This window comes from Cryptomeria japonica, chromosome 2 (assembly GCF_030272615.1).
Source record: "Cryptomeria japonica chromosome 2, Sugi_1.0, whole genome shotgun sequence".
NCBI lineage: Eukaryota > Viridiplantae > Streptophyta > Pinopsida > Cupressales > Cupressaceae > Cryptomeria > Cryptomeria japonica.
Window position 1 is genome coordinate 35,941,677 of NC_081406.1, and position 23,923 is coordinate 35,965,599.

Genomic DNA, 23,923 nt, shown 5'->3' on the forward strand with positions numbered 1-23,923 from the left:
AAATTCAAGTTAGGGATTTGCTTGCATACAACGCTTTGCTTGGTTATCATTTTCAAATTCAAGTGGTGGATTGCCTTGCATACAATGCTTTGCTTGGTTATCCTTTTCAAATTTATCTTGCATATTTTCTTATAGACTGTTTCATTTGGTTATCCTCTGCACTGTTTTGCAAAATGAGTGGACTGGCATAACACAACTTGCTAGACTATTTCAACTTCTTTTTCACACAAATCACACAACATAACACAACTTCTTGTCCCAAAAGGATTTGTGCTTCCATGGATCACCTAGCATAACACAACTTGCTAGCTTATGAAATCCATGCTCCCTCTTGTTTTCTCCCATGGATCATGTAGCATGACACAACTTGCTAGCATGTGATATCTATGTTTCCTTTTTCCTTCCCCATGAACCCATAAGCATAACATATCTTGCTAGTTGTTGGATCATGGTTCATCACTTGATGCATGCTCTTGCTCTTTCCATGTGACCACTTGTGCTCTTGTAATAACATTCTGAGAATGATATTAGCGGTTGAGACATTTTGACTATCGAGGTCTCTCAAACAAGTTAACTTGGAGCTTTTATTTTAAGTACCAAACCCTTTTTGTCTTTTTGTGTGTCTTTGGATTTGACTTTTTATTTTTCTTTGTTTTGTCTGGTATGTCCTTGCATATGATTGTACGAGTTAAGATCCTAATATTAGGGGCTTGTTCCCTTTAACTTTGTGATGTCTTATCTCTTTGTGGTCTTTCTCTTGAATTTCTCATATTCCTCTTTCTCTCGCTCTTTAAATGCTACTTTATCGTGAGTATGCGCATAGGTTAATACTCTTGCTAAAGTGGGGGCTAGATGTAGCATCATAAATTGTAAACCTACACATTTTGCACCACATTTTGTGCCCCTACTTTAGTGTGTCCCATTTTAGCTCACACATGGGTCCATTTTCGATCTTTTTACCTCAAAATTGATGTCATCTTTTTGCACAATGATTTGAATCCTGGCATTAGGTTGTGTGCTCTCCATTTCTCACTTATTTGTCATGTTTTTGGTGGATAGGGGCACTTGGGGTGCCCTTGTCTAGACAGGGGCGCTTGTGGCATCCTTTTCCTCCTTAAACAAGACCTATTTCAAGTATGTCAGTGCACTTCCCCTTCTTGGTGATTTCGGATCTTAGTGTCTTAATTTGACTGTTAGAGGTGGACCTTATTGGTAAATTGCCCTAGGAACCTTATATAAAAGCATTCTTCTAATTCATTTTAACATCACGTCATCATGATATCACAAGCATTCATTAAGCATAAAGGTGGCATTTGATCCCACCATATCCTTCCAACATTTTCAAGCATCATAGAGCAACAAACTACATCAATCTTTATGCAAGCATGTGTTTATGATTGAGTCTCTTATGTTTTGTCATGTTATTGCATCAACACTTTTGATTACATTCAAAGAGCATTACATCATCAACCATTATCAATTGGAGCAGATCTAAGATATATCATTTAACATTTACTTCAATATTTTCATTTACAATTTCAATTCAATTAAAGGGTTAACTCCAAACCTAGGGTTTGAGATACATAAGCTACAAATGAAGATTCTGGCAGAGGAGACAACGATGATCAAATCTGACTTTTGAAGGAGCAAAAAGAAAAGTATAGGGTTGCTCCACACTACCTTGTAAAATAAATTTCGAACGAATTTATGGGAGACAATTCTAAGCGACATTATGATTTTGAAAGTTTCTGTTTGTCTACATCTGATAGCTAGAGGACCGAGTCGCCGCAAGGCACATTATCCTATACTTTTAGGCCAGATTTTTAAACACAAGTTTCTCTTTGTGCCCTCACCTTAGATCTAGCTCTATGTCTTTATACCACTACTAAAAGAGGGGTAAAAATTTATTCAAACACAAAAGAGATACAAACAGAGAGTCAAGAAGAGAGAACAAGAGAACCCTATCACTATCCACTAACTGATCTAGCATAAGAGTCATATCAGGGGACAATTGCCCCTTATCCACTATATTCCAACCCAACATTTGATTAAAGGCCCATTTGGCCAAACAATTTGCAACACCATTCCACCCCTAGGAATGTGTGTGAAAGTAACTAAATCCAGGGAACCGCACAACTGAAGAATCTGACTGATAACTGAAGCCAAGTGCCAACTAACATCTCCATGCTCGTACCGGGTTAGTAAATTCACCACCACCTGAGAATTAGATTCACAAATAATATTGTGCCAACCAAGAGCAGAACAATGTTGAACAACATACAAAATGGCAAGAGCCTCCATTAAATTATTTGTATTAAAACCTTTATAGACAGAAGAAAACAAATTGAACATCACCAAAACTGTCCCGCCCAACTCCACCAATGCCAGCATGCCCAGAGTTCCCCTGAGATGAACCGTCAGTGTTAATTTTAACACACCGAGTTGAGGGGGTGTCCATGGCCCTCCCGATTGACCCGTCGTAAAGGATGTTTGCACCTACCTCTACCACCCTACCTTATAAACACTAGAGCACTCCCTTGAAGAGGAAAAGTAAGATGAGTGCAAATAGCAACATCACCAGGATCCACGCCGCCAAACAAATCACACTTAGCCACAACCGTCTCACGAAGAGAATGAATAAATGTGTCTTTATACCACATTTGTAGATCATTATTTATGTTATTTTACACTAATTTTATATAATTTACTCTTAGATCTAGTATTAAATTTCAACTCCCTTAGGTAGCTTCAACTCAAACAAAGAGAGAGATACTTCAACTCCATGTGTAACTCTCTCCCTTACATGGGTAGTTGAGTTACACACCCCCTTTTGGCTTGTTGTGCCACCTCACTTAACCACTATTTTGTCATTTTTTAAGTAGGTTATGGGGTAGTTGGGTTTCTCACCCTCTTTTGGCTTTATGTGCCACCTTTCGCAACTCTTTTCCTATCTTCTTATGTGGTTATGCCACATGTTTTGGCATTTTACCAAGTAGGTAAAACCTTCCATTTTTTATGGGGAGGAGTTAATGAACCCCTTGGATGTATATGATATTTATTTTGTATATAATTCACTCTACGCTCACCTTCACTAGTGAAGTGATAGCTCGATGAGAGTATTGAGAACCTTCTGAAAATTTTCTTTCTCTATCTCTATTTTTCTCTTATTTTAAATTTCTTTTTATCTAGCTATCTAGCTATTTTGATCTTCGATCATCTATTGCTTGGAGTTGCATGTGATGTATGGCCAACATCAAATCCTAGCTCGGTTCTCATTTCTCACAGAATCTAATAGTATGTATGTATGTATTTATTTACATACATATATATATATATATACATATACATACATAAATATATATATATATATATATATATATATATATATATATATATATATATATATATATATATATATTTATTTATGTATATACATATACATACATACATACAAGAGGAGATAGTAGAGATCGACTCTCCCATTTGCAAGGATCGATTCTTGCCAAAATGATTGTATAAAGATTTCTCTATCCTATTTGTAATTTGAATCAAATCTTCTAGATGCAGCAATCATTCAACCCAACAATCGAGAGGAAGGGCGATCGACAGTTAAGCTGACGGGTGCATGAAAGTGAACCGCATTATCTTCCTATTAATCAGTGAATTAATAAATCTGTGCTAAAACAGTTCTAGAATAAAGTGGAGGGAATTCTAGTTGTGGGGGTATAGTTCTCGAAGTCTCTCCTCATTAGATACCCTTTGTATGTTGTGCTCCTTCCAGCCTACTGGTCCAGACAGGTTGCAGGTGAGAAAGCTTAATTCATGGCTTTGGAAAAAATAAGCCCAATTTGTTTCATTTCGATCAGACCTAAATTCCTTGTTCTTATTTGATGCCTTCTGCTAAATGGACTTCTGCCTTGTATGGCCCTCAATGGAGGATGATGATCCACAATTCTTACCTCTTCCCAAGAGAGGTGTCTTCTCCAAACTAATCGCTGCCTCCTCAAGACTAATCGCATGCCCCTTCATTAGCATCATAACTGATGTGCTTAACAATTGGTTAAAGACTAAAGATTGCTGATTGTGGAGTCTCTTGGTTCGCAGCAAAGGTTAGAGTATTGAGCAAGATTAACTCCTTAAATCGGGCTTCATGATTATAGAAAATTTGAGGCTTTTTTAAAAAGGCAATTTCCTGGGTAATAGTAATATCAATATGTATCTGTATCAAAGTCTGATCTTATTTTATCAGATCTGTCTGCTATTTCCCAACCTAACTTCTTCAATTCTCTTCCTTGCTAAGTGCAGTTTATACATATATATATAGGAATTTCTGATCTTATTCCATCTGCTATTTCTTCTTTTAACTGATCTGCTCTGCTTCTGCAATAGATGGGGATCAATTATTCCTTGATTCCCCCACACAACTTGTATAAATAGCTTTCAAAAAACCCCTTCGCCCAAAGGAGGTGACCTTTCTAAAAGGGTCAACCTTGTTCATTAATAAATTTGATTTAATTTAATTTAATTCTTTCCAAAGGTAGTGCTCCACATAGGCAGGTTGGCCAGCATCAAGGGGGTCGGCCCATTTAGAATTAAATGTAATTTATTTGAGTTGGCCCTATAAATTTAGACGGCCAGCATTATTACTTACCAATTCCTGAGTTGGCCCTATAATATTTATTTCATTGCCTAAATTCTATTTATTAAAGATGCAATTAGTTTGTCTAAGTCTCTATGGCAAGGACATGACAATATTAGCATCAAAGCTTTGTGTTATCCTTGAACAAAATTAAAATCAAAGCAAAAAGCACATGAACTCACCTAAAGCTTGCAGTGAAACAAATATATACCCCCGCATCTAATAATCTCACACTTCTTGAATGCATCATCCGTGATTAAAATTTTACTTGTGTATTTTTCTTAATGTTACAATGCAACCACCTCGAGGGATATATAACATTCGACAGAAACAAAAGATTTCTTACTGCAGTTTTTTCATGCTAAATTTGGCAATTTTACAACTCAACTCAACAAAATTTTAAAGTATTTCTGCAATAAAAAATGTGCTTATAAAATAAGAAAAATTACTGCAGTCTGAGACACCTGCCAGCAGAATGGCACAATTAAATACTTTCCTGGATGGGATTGACATCAGCAACCTATTTTATGGTACTTTAGTCCTCAAAACCATATGAAGCAATCTCTTCTGTAACATCTAATACCTCTTCAGCTTCTACTTCTTCTGCTTCATATTCTTCTTCTTCATCACTGGGCTCTCCATCACGCAATGCTTGTCGAAGGAATCTCTCTTCTTCCCATAGACATTTCCATTCATTGACCCAGCCCTGCCATTCCTCCTGTAATTTCTTTCGTTTCTCCCTGTCTTGTTCACTTAACAATAATGAAACATCCTGATCCTCAGCCTCGTATTTCTTGCTATACTTCTTCAAATTCTTGGCAATCTCCTCTTCTTTCTCTGGACTTAAAAGAGAGGGTGGTCTTGGGCGCCATAACAACTGTGGATTACAGTAAAGGCATATATGAATACAGAGCTATAAAACCTCTATTTTGAACTAGTGCAGCATGGTTTTTGATTCTCACCTGATAAAAGTGATCCCTAGAAACACGATATAATAGCTTTCCATTAAATGACCATATGTTGAAGCCATTTTCCATTTCATGAACTGTTGTGACATATGTTGCTACGTATCTGTAAATAGACAGTGTATAAGCAGCTATATGAGAAGCACAAAGCAGCAAAACAAAGGGATAACTTATGTAACATTGGGTATATATAAAAATTACCTTCCAGTAGGATCCCACTCAATATCAGTTGCCATGAAATGCTCCCCAGTTGCCATTGTCTCAAGCTCATCAACATTGTAAAATTCAAGCTGGCCGTTGTGAGATTTTAGCCCTGCCAAAATAATGAAGCGCCCAATAGGAGACCAGAAAAGTGCATTTGCTGATCTTCCTTTAATAGTGGCGAGTTTAGAAACCCGACCAACATTATTAGGGCTCCTCATTGAATAGAAACTGACATCTGGCTTAATCCCATCTCCATGAATAATAGCAAATCTATGCCCTTTGGGCTCCCAAGCAAATGCAACAATTCTGTCATTCTTGTTTTCTAATTCTAACACTTCTATGGGAATATCTCTTTCCTTGATGCGGAAAAGCTCAAAGCCAGTGTAGGTACTTTTCTTGGTTTTTGTATATCTGTCCACTTTCACTGCAAGGTAATCTCCGTTGCTTTGCCAATACATCTTGCAATCGCTTACACTGAAGAGATTTTTCTGCCTTAGTTCTTCCCTTCCAGGAATTTGCACAAGACTAACCTGAGAGAAATGGCACTTATTTAATAAAACTATCTAAACCAAGGCCCTATAAAGCATAGTAATTTGCATCACTTGTTCAACATTCTTAGATGGAACTTTCAACTGAAAGCATACAACTATAATTATAAACTGATAAATGTAAGAATTTGTCCAAGTAACAACATTAAAAAGCTCACTCTTGCAGGTTGGTTTCCACCACCTCCCTCTGGCACAAACAGTGATAATATTGGATCTGTTGGAGACCAGCTGAAATCCATTACATTGTCAACTCTGAGGAGTTTCTTGTCAAGGAGACCCATTGTATCTGTTTCATAGACACTGATGGCATTTTTTCCAATCCTGGCAAAATATTTATCATCTCTGCCGCCTGCCCATCTGGTCAGATTTGATTTGCATCAATTTAGAGTGTCACTGATAAGTGAAAGATACAAGCAACAACAATACTAAACATGTGATATACTAACACTAAACAAAATGCAAAGAATTACCTGAATACAGGCCAAGACACACCAGCAACTCCTCCAGTTCCACCAGTTGCAAAATCGTCAGCACTTCCTTTAAATTCTCTCACTACGACACCACTCCTCATATCAAAGATGTTTAGAGTAACCCTCTTGAACAAAAGGCATCTAGTGTCAGAGAAAATTCACAAGACATTTGAAATGAAATATATTAAAGACAACCTCCACTTATTATCTCCACCATGTTTTTCAATAAGAAGACGGTATTTTTCTGAAATATTTAGTCATATAGCATCTCCGCTGCTAAAATACCTGTGTGTCTCTTGGGTTACTAGGCTCATGGCTGCTGTAAGTTACCAGGAATTTCTCCCCGGGTGATATATCAATCAATCTAACCTAAAAGAAGAATATAGGAGATAAGTCATATTTCTATTCTATATTTGACAAAAGAATGATTTCTATTAAATATTTATGTGATATCAAAGACTCAATAGCACAGCAACAAAAATAATTCTCAATCATAATGCTTCACAGCCACCCAAGTAAACTTTACACAAAAAAACCTGTGTATGTGCGAAACGCATCAATCTGGTAAATGTGGTAGCACCTCCCCAAACAGCTGCTCCCTGCCTGTGAAGAGTTGCCAAGTATGTTCCAAGCGGTGACCACTGAACAAAGCTCTCAGTCCAATGCTGCAAAAGAATTGGTCCTAAGCTTCAGTAGACTGGAAAGTAAAATGCAGTCATTGTGTTACTTTTCACTAGATAAAAAATTCTGCAGCTTGTGCCACGATCTACTTAACTGTACGGCGGTACACTAATTCAGGCTTCAAATGCCTAGCATCATTCCAATAAACTTCAGTGTCTGACTGAGCACGAATGACAAATTGATCGCGTCCTTTCTCATCCGTAAGCCACTGGTGTAAATTTTCCTGCAACATAATAATACTCCAATTGATAAATGCAAAACAAGATTGCTAAGAATTCCAGGACATATAACACTACATTATCAAACTTTTAAAACAAGCAAAATTCAATAGTTAAGTTTTCAAGGTGTAAATATTTATAAATGAACATTCCAGTTAATAATTTAATTCTTTTGTGAATTGAATAATTCAGGAAAAGCTATAATGTTGCCAATAGAAAACAGAAGTGGAAGATGAACTTGCAAAGCGTACATAGTAGTATTTAATGATTCATTAAAGTGAATTTTCAGGTAGAACTCTTCTACGATTTCAAAACATATTTTGAGCTGAGAAGAATCCAAACAAACCAACTTTGTCATATAAAAACAGATAATAAAGGAGTACATACAATGGGAGAATATGTCTTGGTTTCAGGAGGAACCCATTCGTCTGATACTTTCATGAATTTCTCAAAGTCATCAAACATGTTAACAGCAAAAATGTGTGCTTTGTCCAGCTTATATCCATTTGTTTGATCTTTTGCTGTTTGTGCTTCCTGCATCAATCAAAAAGCAAAATGGGAATATATTAGATACAATTGTTACACGGGAAGAAAAGGGTGAAAGCATCAACACAATCTTCTTGATTAAAATAAAAATCAAAGATTCCAAAATTAAAGATTTCATTTAGGATATAAAACATTTAAAAAGTTGGCCAGAAGATTGCAGTCGGCAAGTCAAGAACAAAATGATCTCTGCATATAAAAACAAACACTCAAAAATTATTGTAAATTTTAACTTCTATATGCCATTATGTAACAGTAACACTATCCAGTCTATTTGAAAAATGAGTCAATATAAAGCATTCATAACAATATGGAGGTACACAAACCATACCTGAGGAGTGTTGTACTCTATAAAACAATAACCTTTAGTCTTCTGTGTCTCGGGATCAACTGGCATCCACAGACCCCTGTCCCTGATTGTTCCAATCTGGCCAAAAATCTTACGAACAACACCTTCAAGTTTCTCAAACTTCTCTGGAGGCACAACAGGAAGATTGTCAACAACAATGACATTCCCGAACCCCGTCTCAAATTCCAACGAGTCTTCTTCTTCCTCTTCATCATCACTGCATTGAAAAGAAATAAAATGAACATTAGCAAATAAGGAGAGCACTCTATATTTCCAAGAGAGCAATAGTTCTCTTGGACAGCCATTGCTATTTCAAACCATCTGCCAGGGTTCTATTCCAGCTGTGGCCTGCAGCCCTGTCCCATCGAAAAGAGAAAAAGTGTACTATATCTTGACAACATCTTAGAAACATTAATGGAATAAATAGGTAAAATATTAGGAACTATTTTGCAGGTTGCAGCCTACTAAGGAATGCAACAGGTTTCTTCTAAAAGTATTGGTTAATAGTTGGCAAGGACATAAGCAAGGTAGGAGATGAATCCAGGCAGAATAAGATAGACTTGAAGGATCTTAACACCACTTTTCTCTTTCCCATTCCAAACAAACAGGATTCAAAGTATCTTGTGGTATACAGGCAGTTTATGCAGCATGCTTTATATGATAACCTCAAATATAATTTGCAATCATCCCAAAATTGAAAAGCTAATGCTTAATCAAAATGGGGTCTGCAACTCTTCGCAGCTCGCAGGGGCGAGCATGGCAAGCAAAGGGCACCCAACTACAGAGCTTTCCCAGCAAAAATTGGAATCATTGGCAGATTGGACCTAGGAACATTGCTGATATATCTATGAGTCAGTCCTTGCCTACATTTGTCACAGGATCAAACAGAATCCCTATAGGGTTGGACCGATATTCAGAGGTTCGGGAAACACTCAGACTTGGATGCTAAGAGAAGAAAGGGAGTCCTGAAGGAAGAATCGTTGTGTGGGGCATCTAGGGCATCTCTTCAATCTTCAGAGGTTGTTCTGGGAGGGTCAAATCCTCAAGGGAGGCCACTAAATCAAATAAATGATTGGAGTTGGAGAAAGAGGCAGGGTCTAGGGGAAAACAAGCATAGGGTTTTCAGTTATAAGGGTTATCATAATGATGAAAGATTCAAACCAAGAGTCCTGGCAGCAAGCTTTTTATAATGCCATCTGATCTCATAGCTCCAAACGCTAATCAGTTAAAGGACAAAGCTTTGCTGGTGAAGTGGTGTGGTGAGGGTGGAGATGTCATAGAGATAATGGACTGGTGGAGGAAGGCCTACTCAGGAAAGATAAGTATTTGTCCCCTTCAGAATGCTTTTTTCCTTATAGAATGCATAGATCTGAATTTTAAAATCGAAATTTTATATGGAAAACCAATCTTCTTCAAAGATTCGAGCTTCCACCGAATCAACTAGACCCCCAACTTTGATCCCACTAAATATAATTTCAAAAAATCTCCAAATGGCTTAGTTTGGTAGGCCTACCTGCAGAATTTTGGAACGGGGAAGCCTTGATCAAAATAGGAGATGCCCTAGGCTCCTTTCTGGGGGTAGAAGAAGACTTCCTCAATGGTAAATCAGGGGATGTTGCAAATATTAATGTGGAGATTGATTCAGATATAGGAGTCTATAAAGAATTGGAAATCTTGTCAGATTTTGGTAGATGGCCTCAGAAAGTGAAAGTCTTGGATGATAGGCAACCTGGAAGCTGCCTCTTTAGGGAAAAATTGATGGCTGGTTGTTCAGGAGTCAATGAGAGCTTAGAAGGGGTGAGGAGGGAATGTTTGGAATCAGGTGTAGATCCTCAGACAAACCTCGTGGATTTGCGGGGGAGGGGGGGTTGATAGAAAGCATAAAAGGCAAATCTCCATTGAGTAGAGAGGAAGATAGCAGGAATATTCTATCAACCTCCTACCTTCATGGAGAGGAAGGAGAGGGGGGGAAGCCCCTGAAGGAAGGGCCTCTAAAAGATATCACAGGCCAAGTTCAGCAAGCAAATCTCAAGAATCTCAGAGGAGAAGGAAAACAGTTGGAATTGGCTGAAGGCAATAGAGAGTCAGTGGAGGGTGGAGAGTTGCGCTTGGGAGAAGGATTGGGCAGGGATACAAATAGATGACACAAGGGCTATGAATAAAGAGGAACTTAATCAACTTAGGAGGGAATCTCTGCTCTAAATCAGGAAATCAACCACCGTGTTTTATATCCTCAGAGGATAGCCAATTGGGCTTTGACAAAAGAGAAGTCAAGGAAACTCAACTACAAAAGGAAGCCTCCTTTGTTAATGGCTTAAATGCTGATTAAAGAGAGGCCCCATTGGCTCCTAGCTTAGAAAAGGAGGGAGATAGTTAAAAGGTTGTAAAGGTAGAGTCTATTATGGGAGAAGAAGCCCATCTTTCCCCGGAAATGGAAGCAATTTGTGATTTCCTTGGTATCTCTCAACCACAAATTGAGGAAAGTGACGAGGAATTGAAAGAAAAGCATCTTTTAATTCAAAAAATCATGGAGTTAGAGGATGCAGATGATACAGATCAGGATTTGTCATTTGGAGAAGAAAATATTCAGGATCCAGAGGAAAGGAGTAGAGTGAGGATATCTTTGGCTTATGTCAATGTTGCCCCAACAAGGATAAACCAGATTGTGGGTAATCTTCAGTAAAGAGGAGGGGTAGGAAATCCCTAGCAGAGCTCAAAATGATGGATGGAGCAGCGGATGATCAAGCAAAAATAACTACCTTGTTGAAGTCAGGGAAGGGGAAGACCCTTCCCCAGGAGCCATGATACTCCTAACTTGGAATCCCCTAACAAACAACGCTTGGTGAAGCGTTGCAGTTTTACTACAAAAGAAAAAATAATAATGTTACAAGAGACACAATTGAATAAAGAGATGCTAACCTTTAAGAAGAAACTAGGAAATTGGGAAGCAGATGCAGTTCAAGCTATGGGATTGTCCAGGGGATTGGCTATTCTTTGGAATCCGGGGAGAATATCTTTTGAGAAACTAATAGGAAAGTCTCATTGGCAGAGTGGAATAGTTAAAAGTGTCAACAGTGATTTCGATTTTGTCTTAATAAATGTATATGGGCCCATACCGAACAATAGAAAAAAGGAGGATGGGGAGAGTTGAATATTTTCATGCTTCAAATACCAAACTCTAGCATAATCATTGGTGGAGACTTCAATGCTATTCTCCATCTGTCTGAAAAAAGAGGAGGAATTCAAAAGGAGTCACAATCTCAAACAGATTTCAGAAATTGGATAATTGGGAATAATTTGTTGGATCTAGAAACTGAGAATGGAAGCTATACATGGAACAATAGGAGGCTGGGATTCAATCATATAGCTGAAAAATTGGATAGGTTTTTCTTTAGAGGGGATCTAGTTGCATTTCCTTTCAGGCTCAAATCATCCATCAAGTCTATCTCAGGGTTAAATCACTTTCCTGTTCAGTTAGATATCATAAAGGATAGGAAGCTTATGTGATGTCCTTTAAAGTTTGAAAAAATGTGGATGAAAGACCAGAGTTTCTTTGCGATGATAGAGATGTGGTGGAAGGAAGAACAGTGCGGGGATTCAATACTTTTCTGCTTTGTCCTTATGATGAGGTCAATTAAGCAAAAACTGTTAAAATGGAATAGAGAGCATTTTAAAAACATTTTCTCAACTAAAACCAATATTGAGGAAGCAATGGAGAGATTGAATGAAGAAGTGTTACAGTTGGTATGGATTAGAAAAGATTTTTGAGAGAGAAGAAACCCCTAATTGAGTATGAAGAAGTACTAGCGAAGGAGGAAATTTTTTGGCGCCGAAAGTCAAGGGAGGTATGGTTGGCAAAAAGTGACAGAAACTCCAATTTTTTCCATAACAATACTGAGCAGAAAAGGAATATCAATAGAATCCTCAAGCTTCGACTTGGATATGGCAATATTATTGAAGATCCTATAGAGATTGCATGAGAAACAGTTTCATTCTTCCACAATATAGTAAATAACTGGGATGGTTCTGATTATAATGCCCAAAATACTTTGTTGGCTAACATACCAAGGTTGATCTTGGAAGAGCAAAATAAGATGCTCACAGAAAAGTTCCAATCAACGAACTTCTATCAGAAGAGTTGGCATATCATAGGGAATGAGATGGTTGAGGCAATAGAGGCTGCAAAGAATTCAGGAAGATTCCTGAGGGAAATAAACAACACTTTTATCACCTTAATAACCAAGAAGGAAGATGCTTTGTGCTTGGATGAATTCCGACCAATTTCACTACGCAACACTATATATAAAGTAATGGCAAAAGCCTTAGCCAATAGATTGTAGAAGGTATTATCAATCATCATTTCAGAAGAAGAAACAGGATTTGTGTCAAGGAGGTCCATATTCAATGGAGTAATAATATCACAAGAAGCCATCCATTCAATTCAGAACAATGATCAGCCAAGCATAATTATTTAATTGGATATAAAAAAGGCATACGATAAAGTAGATTGGAGGTTCCTATGCAAGTGTCTACAAGCCTTTGGTTTTTGAAAAGAATGGATGAATTTGATATATTTTAGCATTTCCAATCCAAGATTTTCAGTGCTAGTTAATGGAACTTTTGAAGGGTTGTAGAGATATCTAGAAGACTACACCAAGGGGATCCAATTTACCCTTTCCTTTTTGTCATTATGGCTGAGGCTCTGGGAAGAGCCATAAGCAAGGCTCCGGAGGTAGAACAAATTAGAGGAGTCAAGATCTCTAATACAGTCCAAGTAGTTTCCCATCAACAGTTAGCAGATGACACAATGCTATTTGGTTATGGAAACAAACAAGAGGCCAGATATTTTTAAAAAATACTAAATCTGTATTCCAAAGCATCAGGCCAACTGGTAAGCCAAGAGAAATTGGAGATATTCTATTTTTATGTCAAACCTAGGTTAGAGAGAGATATTAGAAATATTGGGTTTCAAATTAGGAAAACTCCCCTGCACTTCTTTGGGGTTACCTTTGGATAAAAGAATAAGATCCTCTAAAATATGGGACCCTAATGGTAAAAAAATGGATACGAAAATGGAATCTTGGAAGAGTAAATGGCTGTCCTGGGCAGGAAGAGTAACGATGTTGAAGGTTGTTCTATCTACCTTGCCCACATATTTGATGTCTTGTCTTCCTCTTTCAGCGGGGGGCAATTCAAAATTAGTGCAGAAGATGAGAAATTTCTTTTGGCAGGGAAAGGCAGAGAAGAAAAAGATGGCATTGATAGGATGGGACAAAATTGTAGCGGTGCGCGTAGGGTTAAGGAATCAGCAATGGCAAAACAAAACTTTGGGAGCCAAATTGGTGTGGAAGATGTATAAGGAACCTCACTTAAAATGGGTGTGGATACTAAAAGGTAAATACATGGAAGACATGAACCCAAGTGGGATTTTTAGAACCCCAAATCCTCCTAAAGGATCAAGGGTATGGAATTTTATGATGAATTGTCAAGATCTTATTACAGAGCTTATCTCTTGGAATATATCAGATAGGCAAAGTGCATTATTTTGGAAACATTCCTAGAGGGGCTACCCAATAATAGATAAAATAATGAATACTGACAAGATTAGAGAATTTTTTGAGAAAGAATGGGGGATATATGTAAGGGACTATGTGGAAATATTGAATGGGGACCCATCTTTGGGATGGAAGTGGAAGTCATTTGATGACCTCCCCCTCCCAAGAGCACACTTAATTCAACTCAAGGAGATATTGAGAAATAGATCAGTAACACTCCAAAATGGAGAGGATGTTCTAGTTTGGATGGGAGCTAACACAGGGAATTATAACTCCAAATATGGTTATAAAGCAATTGTCAAGAAGCAAAGATTTCAAAACACAGAGATACCAACCCAGTTATGTTGGGACAAAATGTACTTGCCGAAAGCGGGATTATTCACTCAGGCAGCCTTACAAGTCCGAGTTCTTACAGCTGACAGGTTTAGGAAATTTGGGTTTGTTGGCCCCTCTATCTGTGTCCTATGTGAACATGGTGAAGAGACAATGGATCTATTATGGGGACATAATTGGTAAAAAATTATTGTCGTATTTACGAATGATCATGAAGATCATTATAAAGAATTACAAAGAATCTCAAAATAGAAAGATTCTAATAAGAAACTAAAATGACAATATCTTACAATATATTACATTATTGAGCATTAATAACTTAAGAAAATATAATATTAATACCCTCCCTTAATGCTCCATCTATCAACTACAGCAATAGACCCCCTGAATTTTACAAACTTATCTGGACTGAGGGGCTTGGTGAGAATATATGTTGGCTGCTCCGTTGTAGGAACATACAGGAACTGAATGGATCCGTCTTCAACCAACTGGCGAATGTAATGACAATGAAGCTCTACATGTTTGGTTCTTTCATGGAAGACTGGATTCTTGGCAAGTTTGAGAACTCCCTGATTGCCAAAGAACAAGGGAGTCGGACCTGCTTGAGATATTTGCATATCCGCAAGCACCGGCGAAGCCAAACTGCCTCACAAGCTGCCTTAACTGCTCCCCAATATTCTGCTTCTGTCGAGGAGAGAGCCACTGCTTGCTGCTTCTTACTAGTCCAAGTGACTGCACCGGATCCCAATCTAAACACATATCCAGAGGTTGATTTCCTGTCATCAACCAAGCCTACCCAATCTAAATCTGTGAACCCATTGAGTCTAGGATCATGACTCCTAGTATAAAGAAGTCCATAATCAAAGGTTCCTTTCACATAACGCAGCACACGCTTCATTGCTACCCAATGATCAGCCTTGGGGGCTGTCATGAAGTGTGAAATGTAGCTCACTGCAAAACTGAGATCAGGTTTAGTAGCAGTAAGATAGATGAGATTGCCCACTAGTTGCCTGAATTGTGTTTCATCTACAGGAGGAGAATCAGACTTGGCTGATAAGTTCAAGCCAGTCTCCATAGGTGTGGAAGCAGGTTTGCAATCCTGCATTCGAAACCTATCAAGCAAGTTCCTGGCATACTTAGACTGAGAAATAAAAATGCTATCATCAGTTTGTCAAACCTCAACACCTAAACAATAATGGAGAAGCCCCAAATTTATCATATCAAAATCCTTGCACAGATCCTGTTTGATTTTTTCAATCAAATGTGTTGAACTGCCAGTAATGATCAAGTCATCCACATAGACAAGAAGAAAGAGAATATCATCACCAGAGTGTTTGATATACAGATTACTGTCAGAAGGGCAACACCGAAAACCATGAGCAACCAAGTACTGATCAATCTTAATGTACCACGCTCGAGGAGCTTGTTTAAGCCCATAGAGTGCTTTAACAAGTCTACATACTTGATGTTCTTTGTCGGCAACCTTGAAACCAGGAAGCTACGTCATGTAGACTTCTTCCTGCAACTGACCATTGAGGAAGGCACTCTTAACATCCATCTAATGGACTTTCAATCCAAACTGAGCTGCAATAGCGAGAAGAAGACGAATGGTACTCATCTTGGTAGTAGGAGCAACTGTCTCCTCATAATCAATGCCCTCTCGTTGTGTGAATCCTCGAGCAACTAATCTGGCCTTGTACTTATCCAAGGTACCATCTGCATGATACTTGACCTTATAGACCCATTTGCAGCTAATGGGTTTCTTCCCTAGAGGAAGATCAGAGAGAACCCAGGTGTTGTTCTTCAGAAGGCTATGGTATTCTGCGTCCATTGCCTGTTCACACTCTGGAATCCCTTTTACTTCGATATAAGTCCGAGGCTCATAAATACTATGAATGTTGGCCATGAGAGCAAAGTTAACTGTATTTTGCTGCTTGCCCTTATTTCTGGAAGATCTACCCTCAATGAACTCATCAGGATGAAGATCACTGATGATCTTAGCCCACCACTTAAGCCGGAGAGTAGATGTGCCAACATCAGATGGAGGAGGAATAACTGGAACTGGACGTGGAAGAGGATCTGAAACAGGTGGAAGATTAGCATCATCCGGAGGAAATTCAAGTAGTGCATCATCAAATACAAAATCTGCATCATCCCTCCCATCAGGTGAACCAAATGGAAGACGAACACCTAAATCAGAAGCCTTCAAAGGCGGATCCTCAGAATTCTGCTCAAAGGAGGAAAGCTGAAATGGTCCTCGATCGTCATCAAAGACAACATCGCGACTGAAGATGAGACAATCAATGTCTACATCAATCAGCCGGTAGGCCTTATGGTTGTCATTGTATCCTGTAAACATAAGCTTCTGACTCTTGGAATCCAGCTTAGAGCGCTTCGCATCTGGAATCCAAACATATGCAAGAGAGCCAAAAACTTTTAAATGACTGATCTTGGGTTTGCGACCAGTCCAGGCTTCCTCAAGAGTCTTCCCTTTAACAGCATGAGTGGGAGACCTATTAAGGAGATAGACTGCAATAAACACTGCTTCTGCCCAATACTTCTTAGGAACATTTTTGTGTTCCAGCATAGACCTAGCCATTTCTGTAATGGTGCGGTTACGACGTTCTACAACGCCGTTCTGCTGAAGGGTGTATGGTGTGGTTAACTGACATTTTATGCCATGTGTATCACAGAAAGTGGAGAAAGCAGTAGAACAAAACTCCCCCCCCATTATTAGACCTAAGAGTAATAATAGAACAACCAAACTCTTTTTCTACCAAGGCCTTAAAATTTTGAAATACAGGAAACACGCTCTAAGAAAGTACACCCACATCTTACAACTGTAATCATCAACAAAAAAGTAAGAAATACCTGCACCCAGTAACAGAAGTAGTATTCATTGGACCGCATACATCAGCGTGGACCAACTGCAGTACCTTAGATGCTCACCATGAATCACCATCCTTGAACGGTGTCCTGTGCTGCTTCCCAGCTTGACAAGCTTCACAAACTCATTGATTCTGAGTTTGAATTTCAGGTAGGCCATGTACTAAGTCTTCCCAAACAAGCTGAGCAAGATAGTGAATGTTCAGGTGACCATATCGTTGATGCCATAGACGGGTGATAGAGGAGGATTTTGTTGTGAAGGCATGCTCAAGAGAATCACCTGTATCCACAAGTCTGTAAAGACCATGATCCTCAATACCAATAGCAACTGTAGTGCGTGTCGCACAATCAATGATTGAACACTTGTGTGCACTAAAGATGACATCAAGCTGAGGAGAATGCCGCATAATCTGACTCACAGAGAGAAGGTTCAGTTCCATGCCAAAAACGTAGTACACATTGAGGAATATGAGATTCCTCCCACTAGATTCTATCTGAACGTTGCCTTGCCGACAACTATATACTCCTCACCTCCTCCAAAAAAAACTGAATCAGTATAGGGAGTGAATTCTGTAAACCAATCACGCCTATGAATGAAATGATGAGAAGCACTAGAATCAATGTACCAAGCAGAAGATTTCACATGGTCTGCAGGTCTTTTAGCCATGAAGGCATAAAAGGCACTCTTTCTGCTCTGTGTGCTCAGCAACATTGGCCTTAGGTTGAGACCCTCTCTGCTTTCGCTGTTCGGAAGCTATCCAATTGCAATAATCCTTAATCAGATGGCCATATTTGTGACAATAATCGCATTGAACCTTTTTCTTTTTCGAGCCTTCCTGTGACTGACTAAAGCCCTTCTGGTGAGAGGATTGAGATGACTGAGATTTGCCTTTATCCTTGAGAAAGGATTTGGCTGCAAATGCTTGCTCAAAGGAGGATGAAGTGGCACTAGTACCAAACTGTTGTTTCCAGTGATCCTATTGCAGAAGTTTGGTGCATAACTCTAGAAATTTCAGATCAACATTCGTAGACGTAATGTTGAAAGTCTCTATGAAGTGCTCATAGGATTTTGGTAGGCTTTTCAGGGTTATGACTACCATATCCTCTTCCTCCATTTTCCGACCAATAGCTTCGAGTTGATCTCGAATGTCCATTATCTTTGTGAGATGCTCCTGTAAGGACATGTGTTCATCCATCATGACGGAGAACAACTGGTTCTTTAGAAAGAACGCTCAGCTTTTGTCGGATGTCTCATGCAACTCCTTCAAATGCTTCCAAATTTTTGAGGCTGAATTGCCTGAAGGAATCTGAGGTAACTGGTCATCTGTGACAGAGAGCTTGAGAAGCATAACAGCCTCTCGATTCCTGTCATCAAACTTGTCTTGATCTGATCCGGCTGTGATAGGACGAGATTCTATTCCCAAAACAAGATCATCAAAGCGACGATATTCAAAAATAGTCAGCATGCGCTACTTCCAAGTGTTATAATTTTTGCCATTAAATCGTTGACTGCCTTCCAACATCAAGTTGGTCAATGACGCCATCTTGCACGCTTCCCAATGCACAAAAAACGAAAATCAGAGAATAGGCGATAGCACGAAATACAAAGAACAAATCCCAATGCAGAAAACAAAGGCAGATACAAGTACAAACTTCAAAAAAAATATGAAATACAGCTGGCACGGATTTCAAGAAAAAAATTCGGCTGACCCGAAAAATCCAAAGACAACCCAAAAATCCTTGCAAAAAACCCAAAAAGAATCTGAAATCAAAATTGAAATCCGTTGGCACGAAATTTGAGGCACGGAAAACAATGCACCCACGAAATTCTGAAAAACAACCTAGTTGAGCTCTCGAAAAACCCACCAAGAATCTGCAATCAGAAAAAAAAATCGACTTGATCTAAAGGGTAAAAACCCTAATCGAAAATGCAGATTTCCGTCAAAAAATGGCAGGAAAAAAAATAAAAATTTGCAGGTGGAAAAAATCGCGTCACGCGCAACGGATTAATGGCGTAGCGAGACGAAGGTCTAGTTAAAAAGAAATCTGCCACAGAAAACACGAAGAACAGTAGAAAAACCCGCCTGGAAGAAAATCCTTTAGAAAAAATTTGAATTTCGAATTCTGAAAAAATCGCAAGCCCTAGATTTGTTTTTTCATTGATGAAAAATTTCATTCAAAATTTTTAGAAAACACAAAAATTTTCTTTCTGCTCTGATACCATATTATGGGGACATAATTGGTAAAAAATTATTGTTGTATTTACGAATGATCATGAAGATCATTATAAAGAATTACAAAGAATCTCAAAATAGAAAGATTCTAATAAGAAACTAAAAATGACAATATCTTACAATATATTACATTATTGAGCATTAATAACTTAGGAAAATATAATATTGATAGGATCGTATCTTTATGAATTGTCCATTCACTCAAAAATGTTGGATATGGCTATGTGCTTAATTGGGATGGATAACTACACTCCCCAATGATATTATGGGACTGTTTAAATGCTGGTCTAAAATGTATAGATCAAGTTTATATGGCAACCTCTAAATTACATCTCCCTCTCTGTTGATGTGGGAACTATGTAAAGAGAGAAGTCGGAGAATTTTTCATGAAAAGAAGATGTGTTGGGAGGCTTTGTCAAGCAAGATAGAAGCTGCCATTGTGGAGGTAATTAACAGTAGACTAATAACAAACTGTCCAAAAGAAGTCCAGTTCACTAATTGGGATGGTAAAATTAGGGGAAGATGGCATGGATCGAGGATCCCCCCCTTCTTTGGCAATAGAGATGCTGGAAATAAGAATGGTAGAGTCCAATGTGTGTGGACCCCTCCCAAAAAAGGTTGGTTCAACCCGAGGGCTCCAAGAGCAGGCTGTGTAGTTCATTCTTGGGATGGATCAATAGTAGCTAAAATTGCAAAACCTTTAGAAAAGGACACCACTAACATAGCAGAGTTTAAGGCTCTAGCAAAAGGCCTTATTTTATGCAAAGATCTAAAAATTAAGGAAGTAGAAATAAAAGGTGATTCTCCAATAGTTATCAATGCAATCAGAACAAGAGCAACTCCCAATTGGAGATTGAATACATTATTGGGCAGATCATTAGAAGTTAGAACTACTAAAGTTCTTTAATGTGATCACCATTAACCATGCATATTGTGACGCAAATTGTATAGTAGACCAGTTGGCAAATCTTGGAGCGGATGGCAAGCAATTTAAAAAGGAAGGACCTGAAGAGTAGATTCGTTTCCAAATAGAGAATTCAAACTTAAATTAAGAAAGAGACAGTTGGAAAGGGAGGGAGTGGTTCATTTTAAAGCGGAGGTGGATTAATGATGCCAGCGGAGACATAAAAGCAACACATCATATTGATCATTGGGAAGGATATTTAATGTAAGTTTATATCAATATTAAATGAAAGGGACAAATTAAATATCTCCCCACGAGTTGATATCAATGGGGGATTGCAAATCTCGAATCCCAAACAGGCGCTTCCTTGGTAAATAAGTAAGCTTCCTTTTGAATTTTAAAATCACACACCCAAAGTTGGCTATGATCATTATTGCTTACATCTTTGGCGGCGGATTATACCATTGACAGCCTAGTGATGAATGATTTTGCTTGATTTGTCTATACGGCCACGTCGTTTGGGAGGAGATGGCTCGCAATACATTTAGCAATTTGAAGGCATTAATGACATGCTTTCCCATGAAGATAGGACTGATAGGAGCAGTTGTCTATATAATCTTCCTCCGAAAGAAAGTTTAAACACCTTTGCTTGGAGCTCTCTTCAGAATTCTTCAACATTTCCAAGTTTAGGACTCATGGACTCACCTATCAGACTGCTTGCTAGCAAAAGGCAGATGTCGTTTTTAGGGTTTGTGACCAATAAACGTCTCATGGACGTAGTGAATTACTCTCATAGATTGTTTTTCCATGTAGTTGAGCATACTCTAGGCGGTGAATTACGGAGAGCGAATTATAAATATAGAGTTAATACAGACATCCCAGCAGTATTTTTGGCTATCGTGTTGATGATTGGGGAGCAGAAAGTGGCGGTAAAGAGATTGTGTTGGTGGGTTTTCAATGCTGCATCTTTTGGAGACATCGACTGTGTGATAAAAAATATTGATGGCAATCTCACCCTTCCTTGTCCCATGCACTATTTCATTGTGAAGCATGCTGGGAAGGATGTCCCTAGACTCCCTGTGCTCTTGGTCTGGGATTAAGTGTCATTTGACATTAGAAGGCCTATCACTCGAAGGAACTTGGATTTCTTGAAAAGGATTTATGGGCTCCGAACAGGTTTCTAGGAGAAATCATTGGAGATGTTGTTGATGAAAATGTTGAGTTAATCCTGCAATTCAAACAAGAGGAAGGCCTAGATGGCCTGGGAAGAGATGATTCAAATGAGGAAGAGCCGGAGATGGAAGCAGAGGAGCAAGGAAGTCTTCCAGTTGCAGTTGTGGGAGCTCTTCAGGGTTCCAGCTCGGAAGGGGCTGGTCCTTCATCCCCCCTGTTGGCAGAGGCAAAGGGATAGCTCCGGCAGGAGCTTAATTTGGTCTTCTTCTCCTCAGTTCTGTTTATTTCGATTGCTGTTACCATATCCCTGTTCTTATAGATATTTTATGAATATGTTGAAAATATGGTCTGGTTTTGGCAGAAGGCATGGAGCCATGCTCAGCCTGTCTGCATTCAGATGTAATCTTTTTTGACTTTTAATATTAGTCTATATTCGGCTCCGGCCTATTATCGATTAAAAAAAATGAAGAAAAGCTAATGCTTAATCTCATTTTAGAAGGGCAGGGCAGTTTCATCCTGGTCAAACAAACACCCGAGGTCATTCTTTTCATGCACAAGGTCTTACATCCAGATGAAAGACGGGGAAAACAAAGAATGATCATTAAATTAGACATTAATAAAGTATTGAGAAAATCTAAATTCAGTAACAGATGGTGTCATTGGGTCCACAGTTGTTACACTACTACCATCCTCTTGGTGCTATTGGTGAATAGTTTCCTTTCTGGTGTCATTGGGCCCAAAGTTATTACACTACTCCCATTCTTTTGGTGCTACTGGTGAATAGTTTCCCTTCGGCTTTTGCCAGGAGCTTCCAAGGCTTGAGGCAAGGCTATCCCATCTCCTCACACATCTATTATAATCTCTGAAGCCCTGGGTAAGATCCCTTAAAGTTAAGGCAGGTAAGTCTGATATGCCATAGTGCATAAAATAGGACAAGTTTGTCCGATCTTGCGATGCTTTGTGGCTTCTTCCATCTCCACTCAATCTTATTTATGCTTTTAAGGACTTGAGACTGTAGCACATGAAGCAAATTACTGTGTCACATGAAGCAAATTACTGTGTGGATTTGAAATCATCCAATTGATTCCGGTAAGCAAAGTGGTGCCTACCTAGAAACATTTAAATATCATATCCCACCCCGCTTCTTCAAGCTGTGGTGAGCAAACTTACAAGAGAAAAAATTACTTGGATCTCTGATTTGGAATGGGATTAAATCAAATGAATAAACAGTGAAGGATATCTATGATTCGTTGTACTCCCAAAAAGGTTAGAGACCTACAGAAGAACCACGGAAAAAATAAGAGAGACAAAGAATGCAACCCCGATGGCATCTGAAAAGCCCACCCAAAACCCTAGCATCACTTTTTCCATGTAAAAATCCACGCACCTCTTAATGCCGAAGTCTTCACCAGGAGGGAGCTGTATTGCATTCAAATCCACCTGTGAAAAATCGATGTTCAGCTGGTGGCCGGGCACAAGCAGAGGCATATCCATAGTTTCTGCCATACTTGGAGCACTTCAGTTGTATCCACCAGGAGAGAAGCTTCTTTGACTATCCTATGCCTTCACCCGATGGTTGATATTCGATCATTTACGTTCCCCTGTAAGGGCCGAATCTCTGTTAGGGCTTTACTGCTTCTGCCGATTAAGCATCGATCACGATGGTCGAGAGTTGCACAGTGTTCATAAATCAATTTTTTTTTCCTAGTAAGTTTTTTAGGGTATGTTTAACCACTTCAAATATCAAACTGAAAAAATGCAATTCCTTAGTGGATATAATTTAATTGATCTAAGGCTAGGTATAATCAAAATGTGTATGCAAATTTCTTATGCATTTTGATTCTATTTATTAATTGATTAAAAATTAAAAAAGTTGTATCTTGATTTTTAATTAATTAATAATAAATTTGATGAAAGGTACATCTTACGTGTTGCATAGATGTTGTTGAGTATGATGGGCTTCATGATTTATTTTTAAGAGGAGGTAGTCTTAGGTTTTTTTTGCTACTTATCAATCATCTCAAGTTTTCAATTTGTACCAATTAATTATTTCACTATTTAATATTTTTTATTCTATTAAAAATAATATGTTAAATTATAAAACAAATGAGACCACCAACTTCTATAAATTTTAGAGCTTAAACTATTTTTTGATGAATATTTCCTATTTAAATTTGTATTGATAAAAAGAAAATAGTAAGGTATTGACAAGAAACAGGAG

At 38.4% G+C, this 23,923-nt stretch overlaps 1 protein-coding gene across 1 annotated transcript; it reads right to left on the reverse strand.

Moving 5' to 3' along the window:
• Nucleotides 1–4,892: 4,892 nt before the first annotated feature.
• On the reverse strand, nucleotides 4,893–23,467 carry LOC131047386 (eukaryotic translation initiation factor 3 subunit B). The gene is made up of 11 exons (XM_057981247.2): nucleotides 23,090–23,467; nucleotides 8,600–8,834; nucleotides 8,113–8,259; nucleotides 7,602–7,730; nucleotides 7,363–7,491; nucleotides 7,112–7,195; nucleotides 6,827–6,951; nucleotides 6,515–6,713; nucleotides 5,806–6,338; nucleotides 5,602–5,710; nucleotides 4,893–5,516 (listed from the first exon to the last, which is right to left on the reverse strand). Exons 1-11 carry the CDS (start codon nucleotides 23,206–23,208, stop codon nucleotides 5,175–5,177), a joined length of 2,151 nt encoding a protein of 716 aa, XP_057837230.2. The 5' UTR covers nucleotides 23,209–23,467; the 3' UTR covers nucleotides 4,893–5,174.
• Nucleotides 23,468–23,923: the final 456 nt, after the last annotated feature.

What these genes read in the sequence shown, in the direction of transcription:
- LOC131047386 (XM_057981247.2), bottom strand. Translation starts at nt 23,208, where the DNA reads ATGGCAGAAACTATGGATATGCCTCTGCTTGTGCCCGGCCACCAGCTG. An exon ending in GAAGACTTCGGCATTAAGAG is followed by an intron (nt 8,835 to 23,089) that starts GTGCGTGGATTT and finishes TTTTCAATGCAG; the next exon opens with TGATGATGAAGAGGAAGAAG. An exon ending in GTGTCTTGGCCTGTATTCAG is followed by an intron (nt 6,714 to 6,826) that starts GTAATTCTTTGC and finishes AAATCTGACCAG; the next exon opens with ATGGGCAGGCGGCAGAGATG.